This window comes from Brassica oleracea, chromosome C3, assembly GCF_000695525.1.
Source record: "Brassica oleracea var. oleracea cultivar TO1000 chromosome C3, BOL, whole genome shotgun sequence".
NCBI classification, from domain to species: Eukaryota; Viridiplantae; Streptophyta; class Magnoliopsida; order Brassicales; family Brassicaceae; genus Brassica; species Brassica oleracea.
In genome coordinates, this window is record NC_027750.1 from 25,923,213 (window position 1) to 25,936,230 (window position 13,018).

Below are 13,018 nucleotides of genomic sequence, written 5' to 3' on the forward strand. Positions count from 1 at the left end.
AATGTGACCAAGTTGACCACAATAGGTACACAAAGGACGTTGCTTTGGACGGTATCCTGAGTTGGCATGAGCTGCAGCAAAAGCTGAATGATCAGGAGGAGCAGAAAACAAATTCTCATCTGGACCAGAGGCTTGAAAAACAACACTTTCTGGAGTAGAGCTCGGCTTGATAGCTCTCTGACGTTCATCCTGTGTCACCAGATTAAACACCTCCTCAATAGTTGGAATTGGCTTTAGCATCAGGATATGACGACGTGTTGATTCATAAGATTCATTCAGTCCCATCAAGAATTTGGTAACTCTGCTACGTTCCTGAAGACGTTCCCATAGCTCTGCAGCATTGCACTCACACTTTCTACAAGAACACACAGGCAATACAACATAGTTCTTGTGCTCTTCCCAAAGAGTAACCAACGCAGTATAGTAGGTGGTTACATCATCAGAGCCTTGCTGAATCGAACTCAACTTCTGGTCAATTTCATAAACGCGCGGAGCATCATCTTGTTTGAATCTGGAGAGAATATTCTTCTAGATCGATTCAGCGGTGGATACAAACAATAAGCTCTGACCTATCTTCTTGGATACAGAGTTCATTAACCATGTAGCTACCATATCATTGTAACGTGACCAAGATCCCGAGTCTCGATGATTATCAGGCGGTTTAGGAATCGTACCATCGATGAATCCAAGTTTATTCCTGACGTTGAGAGCCATACGAACCGAGCGTCGCCATGAATGGAACTCTGCACCGGTGTTGAGGCGATCGGAAACAAGGACAAGACCGGCATGATCCGAGCTATGAAGGTAGTATGAATTTTCGTAGTGATCGAGGTGACGAGTTGAAGAAGGTGAACTCATCGCGATGACGATCGGAGAAATGACGCAGCGTAGTTGATTTCACAAGAATCGGAGTGAAATCAAGAAACGCAGAGAGCTTCAACAAATGAGAAGAAGCAAAGCCGAAAGGAAGTAGACGGAGAAGACAATCTCGAGCTCGAACACAATCAGATCTTCGATGAAAAGACGAAGGATTTGAAGAATCGAAGAACTCATGAAGCTCTATGATGGAGAATCGTCACAGGCTCTGCTCTGATATCATATTGAAGTATCTTGAATTAATGTGATAACCAAAATAGTTTGTTACACAGTTTGTTTAAATACTCCGGATAAGCTAAAGGAGACTCAAACCGGAGTGGTTAACCTCTAACCATAATAAACCAATACTCTATTGTATCTAATAAGTAGTTTCAGTAGCTATTGTTGTTGTATCGTGGTGGACATGGAGAGCTTTAATGTGGATTTGGTTTAAACCAAAAATGCTTGAGAGTTACCTGAGAAGACAAGGTCTCTCCGGTACTCCTTACACGCCGCTCGTAGGCGATTTGAAGAAGAATTTTACTATGACAATGGAGGCAAGATCCAAACCCATCAAACTAACGGATGATATCTCAACACGTGTCATGCCTTATATCTTACAAATGCTCAAGACTCACGGTAAATTTTCTTGTTGACATCTTCGTTAAGTACCTGATCAAGAAAAGGTCTCAACATTTGTATCTGTGATGTTGCTGAAACAGGAAGGACTTTCTTTACATGGCTTGGAACTACACCAACAATCACTATAATGGATCCTGAGCAAATCAAGGAAGTGTTCAACAAAGTTTATGATTTCCAGAAGCCACATACGTTCCCTTTGGGTAACGTGATAGCCACCGGACTTGCTAATTATGATGGTGAGAAATGGGCGAAACACCGAAGAATCATCAACCCTGCATTCCACCTTGAGAAGATCAAGGTATAGGCAGGTTATTTAATCATAACCTGGAATCATTTTTAGAGTGCTTGTCAATATCAAAACATAATTATATTATTCGAGCGTGAGGTGGACCGAAAAACCAAACCAGAATAAAATAAACAATAAAAAAACTTCTGATAAGAATATAGCTATTGGTCGGTTGTGGTATTATTTGAAGAAATAGAAACATATGAAAGCTGTGGATTACTCATGCTTAGAGACTTTAGGTTTGTATGTACTGTTTATTTGGCTCTTCCAAATTTTTGACATGTGCTTATATATATGGACAGAATATGGTACCTGTGTTCCACCAAAGCTGCAGCGAGGTTGTTGGAAAATGGGACAAGATAGCCTCGGATAAAGGGTCCTCATGTGAGGTGGACGTTTGGCCTGGACTTGTGAGTATGACTGCTGATGTGATCTCTCGTACTGCTTTTGGCAGCAGCTACAAAGAAGGGCAGAGAATATTTGAGCTCCAAGGGGAACTAGCACAACTCGTCAGACTATCTTTTCTGAAAGCTTTCATCCCTGGATATATGTAATTTAAAAAACTTCAACTAGTCTGCTTCTTATATATTTTGAAGATGGGAATCATGTTGTGTCAAATTCTCCTTGTTTTTTTCGTGTAGTTATCTCCCAACAAAGAATAATAGAAGGATGAAAGCAGCATCCAGAGAAATCCAAGTTATACTGAGAAGGATCATTAACAAAAGGTTAAGGGCTAGAGAAGCACCAAGCGGCGATTTGCTAGGTATACTTCTGGAATCAAATTCAGGGCAAGCTAAAGGAAATGAATTGAGCATTGAAGATGTGATGGAGGAGTGTAAGTTGTTCTATTTCGCTGGACAAGAGACAACGTCAGTTCTTCTGGTCTGGACAATGGTTATGTTAAGCCAACACCAAGACTGGCAAGCTAGGGCACGAGAAGAAGTGAAGCAAGTTTTTGGCGATAAAGAACCAGATACAGAAGGCTTGAACCAGCTCAAAGTGGTCAGTAAAACTAAATTAATAAAAATATTAAGTGACTTGAATACTTTTCTTGTGTTATGATGATTTTTCTGAATGCTTTCAACAGATGACCATGATACTATATGAGGTCCTTAGGCTTTATCCTCCCATACCTCAGATGACCCGAGCCATTCACAAAGAGATGAAGCTAGGCGACCTGACACTGCCAGGAGGCGTTCAGATCAGTCTACCTACTCTATTAGTCCATCGTGACACACAGCTATGGGGCAGCGATGCAGCCGAGTTCAAGCCCAAGAGGTTCAAAGACGGTGTCTCAAAGGCAACAATGGGACAAGTCTCTTTCTTTCCCTTTGCGTGGGGGCCAAGGATCTGCATTGGCCAGAATTTTGCTATGATGGAGGCAAAGATGGCTCTCGCTTTGATTCTACAGCGATTCTCCTTTGAGCTCTCTCCTTCCTATGCTCATGCGCTTTACACTGCACCCACAGTTCGGTGCTCATCTTATCCTACACAAGATATAGTTCTGTAACGGATAAACCCCTTTGGTTGTGTTGTTGTCAAAGAAACTTGTAATACACTGATGAAATAAGTCCAGATCATAGTAAAACTCAAAGTCTTGGTGCTATTGTAATTTATTATTAAAAAATATTATAAATTAATACTAATTTAACTTTGATTTATATACATAATAAATAATTATTCATATTTTATATATAAATGTAAAGCATTGTTGAATATTAAATTAAATAAATAAACAATGCTATACCTTGATCTTCTCAAGGGGGAATGAGGGTTGATGATTCTCTTTTGTTTGTTCTTTTTGTTGTGTAGTTATCTCCCAACAATAAAAAAAAAAATGAAGGCAGCGTCCAGAGATGGGTTTGCTCCAGAGATGGATTATGTCAATATAATAGAGTCTCCCTATTAATCATTATAGATAAAAATGTAGAATAATATTATTTTTGAAACTATATTTAGTGATGAAAATTGTATTTTTTAATATTTGGTCTTAAAAATAAAGGGATTTTATTATAGAAACATAAATTAGAGCAAATCCACTTTTATAATAAAGTTTCTTTATTTAGAATATAAAAGTAAATATAAAAGTGAAAATAATCTTATAAAATTCATCACAATCTCTCCTTTCCCTTGGAGCTAGAGAAAATGGAGATATCAGTTGCGTTAGTAACAGTTTCAGTAGCTATAGTTGTTTTGTCGTGGTGGACATGGAGAACTTTAAAGTTGGTATGGTTTAGACCAAAGATGCTTGAGAGTTACTTGAGAAGACAAGGTCTCTCCGGTACTCCTTACACGCCTTTCGTCGGTGATTTAAAGAGAAACTCTAGTATGACGATGGATGCAAGATCCAAACCCATCAAACTAACGGATGATATCTCACCACGTGTCGTGCCTTTTCCCTTCGAAATGCTCAAGACTCACGGTATGTTAAATGTTGTATAGCCTTTTCGTTGTTGAGTACCCGATCAAAAAAATATCATCAATACTATTAAAACAAAATCACAAAGCTAAACCCAATTTGGTTCTAGGTGAAATATTTTTAAAAAGTATACTATATAATTAATATGTCAATTACTTATTCTTTAGTCTAACACATTAATATCTATAACAAAATCACCCTACAATCTCGCTTTATTATTAATAGTAAGTGATTAAATGAAATTATTATTATTCATGGTAAGTAACTAAATGAGTTTATACTATAATTTTTAAATAATATCAATGCTTTCATACTTTAATAAACGCTTATATGTTATTTAAAGACTATATTAGTCGACGGTGATATATGTTTCACTGTACTACATTAATTTCAATAGTATTAATATTTTTCACACATGTTAATAAAGCTTTGTATGTTACTTTATAAATTTTATATTTATCAGATATTTTTTGGGTCTTTTGTTGGTCAACCAGTGTCGGGTTACGAATTAATTGCAATTTATTTTTAGATTTTTACCGGGGTTTATCAAGTTTTTAACTACAGATTTTTATTAAATTTAAACCGGATAATATACAGCTCACCATGTTACCTGTTCAAACACGGGTCTGTGTCATATATGAAAACAATGAATTAAACTAAGGACGCATATATAATTATTTTATAACATAAATATGTAGATCAAAATTCAAAAGTATTTAATTCCAACTAACATTTTTATCTAAAAATAAAATCCGTGTTTTCATCAAAATCTAGTCTCTATTAAATGTCCCACATCATTTGGAAACAATATATAAGTATAGTGGTAATCATTCACACTTAGGTAGTTTTTTGGTGTGTTAGACATTACTAACATGGTATTAAAGTTTATGGTTCGGATGATTTCCAACCAAACATTTTCATACTTTATGTAGCATGTATACGTGGTACATCTTTTTATCTTGTTGTGGTATTTTCGAGATGATGAATTTGTGTTGGTTCTATTGGACCAGGGTCTTATGCAATATATATAAATGATGTGTCAATTGTCCACTCTTATCTAGATTTTGATTGTGAGTTAGACTCATTACTAGTAGTCTGAACTATTGTATGTTCTTGAAACAGGAAGGACGTTTTTTACATGGCTTGGAACTACACCAACAATCACTATAATGGATCCTGAGCAAATCAAGGAAGTGTTCAACAAAGTTTATGATTTCCAGAAGCCACATACGGCCCCTTTGGACAACGTGATAGCCAAGGGACTCACTAGTTATGATGGTGAGAAATGGGCGAAACACCGGAGAATCATCAACCCGGCATTCCACCTTGAGAAGATCAAGGTTTAGACTTCTTAAATCATAACCTAGAATCATCAACCCGGTATGTGTGTTATGTTCATTTGGTTCTGCCCAAATTGTGACTTTGTGATTCTATGTGTAGAATATGGTACCTGCATTCCACCAAAGCTGCAGCGAGGTTGTTGGCAAATGGGAAAAGTTAGTCACGGATAAAGGGTCCTCATGTGAGGTGGACGTGTGGCCAGGGATTGTGAACATGAATGCTGATGTGATCTCTCGTACTGCTTTTGGTAGCAGCTACAAAGAAGGGCAGAGGATTTTCGAGCTCCAAGCAGAACTTGCACAACTCATCATACAAACTTTCGTGAAATCTTACATCCCTGGATATATGTAAAAAAAATAACCTCAACTTATCTGTTTCTTATACATTGGAGATGGGAGTTATGTGTCAAATTCTCTTTTGTTTTGTTTTGCCTTTTTTTTTTGCATAGTTATCTCCCAACAAAGGACAATAGAAGGATTAAAGCAGCATCCAGAGAAATCCAAGTTATACTGAGAGGGATCATTAACAAAAGGTTAAGGGCTAGAGAAGCTGGAGAAGCACCAAGCGACGATTTGCTAGGTATACTTCAGGAATCAAATTCAGGGCAAGCTAAAGGAAATGAAATGAGCATTGAAGATGTAATGGAGGAGTGTAAGTTGTTCTATTTCGCCGGACAAGAGACAACTTCAGTACTTCTGGTCTGGATAATGATTATGTTAAGCCGACACCAAGACTGGCAAGCTCGCGCACGGGAAGAAGTGAGGCAAGTTTTTGGCGATAAAGAACCCAGTACAGAAGGCTTGAACCAGCTTAAAGTTGTAAGTAAAAAAAACTTTAAGTGACTTCAGTACGTTTGTTGTGTTATGATAATTTTTCTGAATGATTTCAACAGATGACGATGATACTATATGAGGTCCTAAGGCTATATCCTCCAGCAGTGCAGCTGACCCGAGCCATTCACAAAGAGATGAAGCTAGGCGACCTGACATTGCCAGGGGGCGTTCAGATCAATCTACCTATTCTGCTAGTCCATCGTGACACAGAGCTATGGGGCAATGATGCAGCCGAGTTCAAACCAGAGAGGTTCAAAGAGGGTGTCTCAAAGGCAACAAAGGGGCAAGTCTCTTTTTTTCCCTTTGCGTGGGGACCAAGGATCTGCATTGGCCAGAATTTTGCTCTGATGGAGATAAAGATGGCTCTGGCTTTGATTCTAAAGAAATTCTCCTTTGAGCTTTCTCCTTCCTATGTTCATGCTCCTTACACAGTCATCACCATGCACCCACAATTCGGTGCTCATCTTATCCTTAACAAGATATAATTTTACCACCCCATGTGATATTTATAAAAAGAGCTTGTTATATATGCAAGAGAAATAAGATTTCACAAAAGAAATTAGTCAAGACCATCATACTCTAAAACAATGATTTTGTAATGGTAGCCTAAGTTCAGCCCATTTCAGATATTAATGGGATTCTTAAAAAAAAAGAACAGGCTTTTTATTTTTTTAATCAACAACAATTTTGATATATTTGTTGTTCAGGATATATGCATGCCAAAAAAATAACTCTTTTTTATATAACATCATACTTTATTGATCATAATATTGTGTTTACATAGTCTTCATGTAGATGACTTGTTATCATTGATGATACATAATAATGAAAACAGAAGGAAAGATTGTAGAGATGTTGTTTTTGCCAAAAAAATAACTCTTTTTTTATATAACATCATACTTTATTGATCATAATATTGTGTTTACATAGTCTTCATGTAAAAGACTTGTTATCATTGATGGTACATAATAATGAAAACATAACGAAAGATTGTTCAGCGATGTTGTTTTTGCCAAAAAAATAACTCTTTTTATATAACATCATACTTTATTGATCATAATATTGTGTTTACATAGTCTTCATGTAAAAGACTTGTTATCATTGATGGTACATAATAATGAAAACAGAACGAAAGATTGTTCAGAGATGTTGTTTTTGCCAAAAAAAATCACTCTTACTTGTTCCATATGTGAGAGTATTTTATTAAGTTTGGTAGACATTTCCATTCATCCCGTGGATCGGGTCTTATCGGACGTCTTTTATCCAGGTTTCTTCTCTATAGAGCTTGTTTCTCTCCCAATTTCATCAACTACTTTATGTGGTTTTGGTGTTAGATATACTTCAAACCTTGAAGTTCAAATCAAAGACTATTTAATTATGCACTTGTTGTTGTTTCAATCTCGGGATGTATATCACTGTTTGTGGTCTTTAATTCCCAAGGTTTCATCTCACTTTTCAGCTTGATGGTCGTTGAGTTCAGAGGACTTCTTTACGTCATTAGTTGTTCAAGCTCGGTGTTTGCCCCTATCTTTACTAGGTAAGAAACCGTGCACGGAACTCATTTTATAAAAACAAATAAGCTTTATTTTCAATTAAAAAACATTTAAAAATTGTTACAATTGCTTTCGAAGAAATACATGTATTACATAAATATCTTGCATTCAGTTATATTTCACTACTGATAATACTTACATGTATTTTGTATTAGTAGTTTTGTGCTTAACTGAAAATTTGGGGCTAACCGACCAAAGAAAACTAGTGTGAAATAGAAGATACAAGTATTAAATATACTAATTTTGTAAATATATAATATTATCAAAGTAATTAAGTTAATCAGAAAATATAACTACCAGATTATTTTTATATAATTTTAAAGATTATTTAAATGTAGATAAATAGATATAAAATAAATGAAAAAAATATTTTTTTTGAAAAATCTAAGCAATTTTTAGAATGAGAAGACACATCCTTAAATATTTTGACATTCTCTTCAAACTAATAAAATTTTCCGAGTTTATATGTTTTTCCCAAAATCCTTAATGAACATTTAAAAATGAATCTCTCTTTTTCCTAATTTACTGTGTGATTTTTGTGAATTTTTATTTTAGTTGTGATTATTATTATTTTATATAGAAGGCTGAGAGTTGCAATTGTTGGTAACTAAACATTGCAATGGTAGTTAGTGGTTGCAATAGATAACACAAAAAAATTTAAAATAGCTCATCGCCAAATACTACAATCACCAAATGCTAAAATCACCAAATGCTATAATTACCAACAATTACAATGGTTCATTACCAAATATTGCAATGGTCCATCACCCAAAGTTAAAATAAACAACAAATGTAATGTTTCATTTAGTTAGTTGTAATTGTTCATTTAAATAATTACAATAATTAATTTAAACGGTTTCAAAGAATGACTTAAATCTTCAACAATCATTCCCATTTATGTGTAATTAGATAGTCAATTAATAAATAGTACATATTTCAAACTTATGCATAAATTAAAATGTAGATATATAAAAAATATTTGTTCATGGTTTCAGTTTTCTGTATATTAATCTGTCAATAAATAAAATTATCTAAATAGGACCTAGAATGTTTTCTTAATATCGAATAAATGAAACCGGATAAGACAAAAATATCCACACAAAAGCATGACATTAAAAACCATGCAATATAATTGAAAACATATAGATATTTTTGAAGAATATACAATATTATAATAATAATAATTAAATTACACAACAAACCAAATTGTTAGAATATTTAAGATATTTATAACAACATTGTCATGATCAAAATTTTTAATATAATCTAAAAGTATGAAAATATAAAACATGAATCATGTGTCAATAGAACATATATAAGAATAAATGCAGTTTTGCAAAAAAAAAGAAAACGTACTTTTCATTTTTTGTCAAACATACCTTAATTTTCATTTACTAAAAGAAAATTAGGACTATAATTTCATTATTATATTTAAGATTTTTTTCTACCCAAACTCGAGACCTTTCCTAATATGTTTTGTTGACAATGTTTCATTTAAATATCTTTTAATAATTTATAAGCAGGTAACACACACAATGTTTTCATCATTATTTAATGAATTTGTGAAAAAAATCAATGAGAATTTTTTTGATATAGACTATTTATAGATTTTTAAAGATCTATATGAAAAGTCGCAACTTTTTGATTTGAGATAATTAATTTAAGATAATGCATTTACAATATATTATGAAAAGACACATCATTAAAAGTCACTCTTTATTGCATATGAAAAACAGATAATTATAGAATAGACACTTATTGAGATATTTAGCAACATTTTAATTTTTTTATCTTTTATAATAAGAAGACACAACTCTTAGAACTAATAATTGTAGAAAGACACTTATTTATTGGTGTATTTTTTACTATTTTAAAATATATTTTTTCCAATAGTTGCATGTTGGAAAACAAAATTAATCTCAGTTTTTTTATGAAAAAACACAACTCTTAAGATGAGAAGACAAAAGTCTTAAACTAATAATTGTATAAATACACTCATTAAGATATTATAACTTTTTTTTTAAAGAAATTACGTGGTAAGATGTTATAACTAACTGAAAAATTTCAATACTTGCATGTTGAAAAAATGCAAAAAAAGATATTTATTGTGATATTTTAACTATTTTAGAAAACAATTTCCAATAGTTGCATGTTGGAAAAACAAAACTGATCACAGTTTTTTTTTGTGAGAAGACATAATTCTTATAATGAAGACACACAACTCTCCAAATTATTAATTGTAAAAAAACACTAATTAAGATATTATAATTACTTTTTAAAAGAACTAGATCCGTGTCCGCGCTATGCGCGGATTATCCTATATTTTTCTCTAAACAATGTATAAAATTATGGTATTGTTTAATTAATTCTAACTAATTACAAAATATAAACTTCTAATTAAGGGTGTTTAATCCGGTAGAAAACAGAACATTTAAAACATAATCAAATTGAAATAGAGAAAATGGTTTGTATTTGGTAATACTGAATACCAAATATATGTTTTTTTTAAGAAACCGCGGTATTGAATATGGTTTGGTATATAAACCGATTAAACCGAATAAACCGATTAATTAAAATATAGTAGTATAATTATATGTAAATTATAAGAATATATTTTATAATATATATATATAATTTATTTTATTCCTATGATCTTCATTTTATTTTAGTAATTTAATATTTTTTTATGTTAAAATTTATTTTTTTTCATTTTTATGAAAATAAACAAAACATAACTTTTAGTTTTTATTGACAAATATGTGTGTTAATATTTAGTTATTTAATAATATTATGAAATACTAACTTTTTTATTTTCAATAGAACATATTATTATTATAAACTTAATATGTTTATTAATTTTTTAAATAGTAAAATTAAAAAAATAGTCTATTTGAAAACGAAAATATCTTCATGTTATATTAAAACCAATATATAATCAGATATATTAAAATTTATAAAATATTATAGAATATTAATATATTTATGGGGTTTTGGTATAAAACTGAATAAACTGAAAACCGATGGTATATAAACCGAACCAAATCAAATTAAATATAGTTTCAATTTGGTAGCTATTTTTTATAAACCGAAATTCCGAAAAAACCAAAAAATGAACTGAAACCAAACCGATATCCGGATTGAACACCCTTACTTCTAATGGTCTTTCGGTCGACTCTGTTTATCTGTTTTTTTAATTTATTTTACTTTTTATTCTTATTTTTCGAGCATGTTTATGATTAATAATATAATTATTTCTATATTGTGCTATTTTTACTCTTGTGTTTTTTTCAATTTTTTTTTGTTTTGTATCTGTTATTATTTAGGGTGTTTTGGTGTATTATTATTTCTATATTGGAATTTGTGAATTTAAGTTCTATTTGAATATAAATATTTATGCACTCTGAAACTACAAATTTAACGTTCTTGTTAAATATTTTTCCTATTTCTAATTTTGTTCAAGAATAAGAAAACAAAAGATAGCATAAAGTCCATCGATAGTAATAACACCCTTTACAAACAAAACTTGTTTGATTCGTTTGACAAATCAAATGCTACTACTAAAACTTGTCCTCTCCGAAAGTAATGAATCGGTGGATCCAGGTACAGTCTTGAGAATGAGACTAATCTTTTTTTTTACTAAGTAATCGTCACATGCCTAAATCTGCTCTCTGCAGACTGCAAATGTTGACTCTGACTAACTATCCCATCGGTCTGCTCATGGCAAACGTAACAATGCGTAGGAGAAGCTATTAAGTCTCGAAGTAAAAACTTAGAATGAGTAACAACAAATTTACGCCCTATGTAGGAAAAATATATTACATCATTTGTTTTACAAACATCGAGGCAGAGAAGGTGATCGTTAACGAGGATTTGTACGGCCCTAGCTGTCACATTTAGCCCTTAAGATTTGTTCTTCTTCTCGATCGTGATGTTTCCCTTTTCTTAACACGCATATTGTCACAATTTCCTCCCAGAACCAATACTGATTTGAAGCAAATGATAATATTGGCCTGTATTTATGAGAAGCACTAGATTTGTGTCAATTCTATAGAACAATAATCATAAGAGCATCTTAACCAAACTGTAGCAGGCCACTCCAAAACCATTATCCTTTTGTCAATGTCAATAATCATAAATGATTTCTCACATACGTATAGTTTAGTAATCTATCAATGTAATATGAAAAGAGAGGAAGAAACAGGGTTCTCAAAGCTATAAGACTATTGATATTACCTCGAATTTGCCGGACTAACTTCATAACAGAGAAGATAACGTGAGAGAAGGACATGAATGACAATGGGATTATTGGAGTTGATCGTTTACACCTTCAGCATCATTATCTTCTTTCCATTATGGAACCCAAAAAAACATTCATATTTGCATCAGCTCAATATGAACAACTATAGGGATCATAACAGTATAAGCAAACCAAAAGAAAGTAATTTAATTAGAATATTAGACATTAGCAGCTGCTATTAGATTATAGAGACACCTTAGACTCTAGCAACTTCAAATTTCTGGTGTGGACTGATCTTTTTACTCAGACAAAGTTAATCTTTATTGGTCAAGCCATCTGTAATAGACTTCTCAAGATCAGCGTCTCCAAGACATCCATCAACATCATGTCCACTTCACATAACAACAAACTTGATGCATCCATGAAAAAGAAAATCAAACCTCAATGAAAGCCAAACTTGAGATCTTATTAACCTTATCTATTGTTTTCACAAAACTCTGGTCGAGCTATACCTTTGTATGCAGTACATTATTCACCATTTGACTATCTTGCTTGGAAGATGCTCGATCTGTAATATCAATTTCATGAAAGTTTCTAGATGTAGTCACATATGAAAGCAACTTAGTAAAGTAATCAAAGCAGAAAACATATAAATACAAAATTCTCCCTCAAACCAAAATAGTGTGCAAAAATAAGAGAACTGAAAAGAGAAAAATGTTCCTTACATGTTGTCTACGATCGTCCTTCTTCGCTTGCGTGTCCTGAGAATTGGATTCCTTTCATCTTCATCATGGCCATGTTGCAACATAGATCATCATTTCATCTACGCATCCTGTATAGACAGTTTTGGGG

At 32.6% G+C, this 13,018-nt stretch overlaps 2 protein-coding genes across 2 annotated transcripts; both read left to right on the forward strand.

The window, feature by feature from the left end:
* Positions 1–1,293: 1,293 nt before the first annotated feature.
* LOC106334978 (cytochrome P450 72A15-like) lies at positions 1,294–3,370 on the forward strand. Its single transcript, XM_013773392.1, has 5 exons — positions 1,294–1,494; positions 1,578–1,795; positions 2,086–2,333; positions 2,425–2,785; positions 2,871–3,370. The coding sequence occupies exons 1-5, from the start codon at positions 1,317–1,319 to the stop codon at positions 3,291–3,293; spliced, it is 1,428 nt and encodes a 475-aa protein (XP_013628846.1). The 5' UTR covers positions 1,294–1,316; the 3' UTR covers positions 3,294–3,370.
* Positions 3,371–3,909: 539 nt separating this feature from the next.
* On the forward strand, positions 3,910–6,940 carry LOC106334977 (cytochrome P450 72A15-like). The gene is made up of 5 exons (XM_013773391.1): positions 3,910–4,205; positions 5,325–5,542; positions 5,643–5,890; positions 5,992–6,361; positions 6,436–6,940. Exons 1-5 carry the CDS (start codon positions 3,929–3,931, stop codon positions 6,859–6,861), a joined length of 1,539 nt encoding a protein of 512 aa, XP_013628845.1. The 5' UTR covers positions 3,910–3,928; the 3' UTR covers positions 6,862–6,940.
* The last annotated feature ends 6,078 nt before the right edge of the window (positions 6,941–13,018 follow it).

Coding starts and splice junctions, on each gene's coding strand:
- LOC106334978 (XM_013773392.1), top strand. CDS start 1,317: ATGCTTGAGAGTTACCTGAGAAGACAAGGTCTCTCCGGTACTCCTTAC. Junction 1,495..1,577: donor ACAAATGCTCAAGACTCACG/GTAAATTTTCTT, acceptor TTGCTGAAACAG/GAAGGACTTTCTTTACATGG. Junction 2,786..2,870: donor GCTTGAACCAGCTCAAAGTG/GTCAGTAAAACT, acceptor TGCTTTCAACAG/ATGACCATGATACTATATGA.
- LOC106334977 (XM_013773391.1), top strand. CDS start 3,929: ATGGAGATATCAGTTGCGTTAGTAACAGTTTCAGTAGCTATAGTTGTT. Junction 4,206..5,324: donor CGAAATGCTCAAGACTCACG/GTATGTTAAATG, acceptor TTCTTGAAACAG/GAAGGACGTTTTTTACATGG. Junction 5,543..5,642: donor TCCACCTTGAGAAGATCAAG/GTTTAGACTTCT, acceptor TTCTATGTGTAG/AATATGGTACCTGCATTCCA.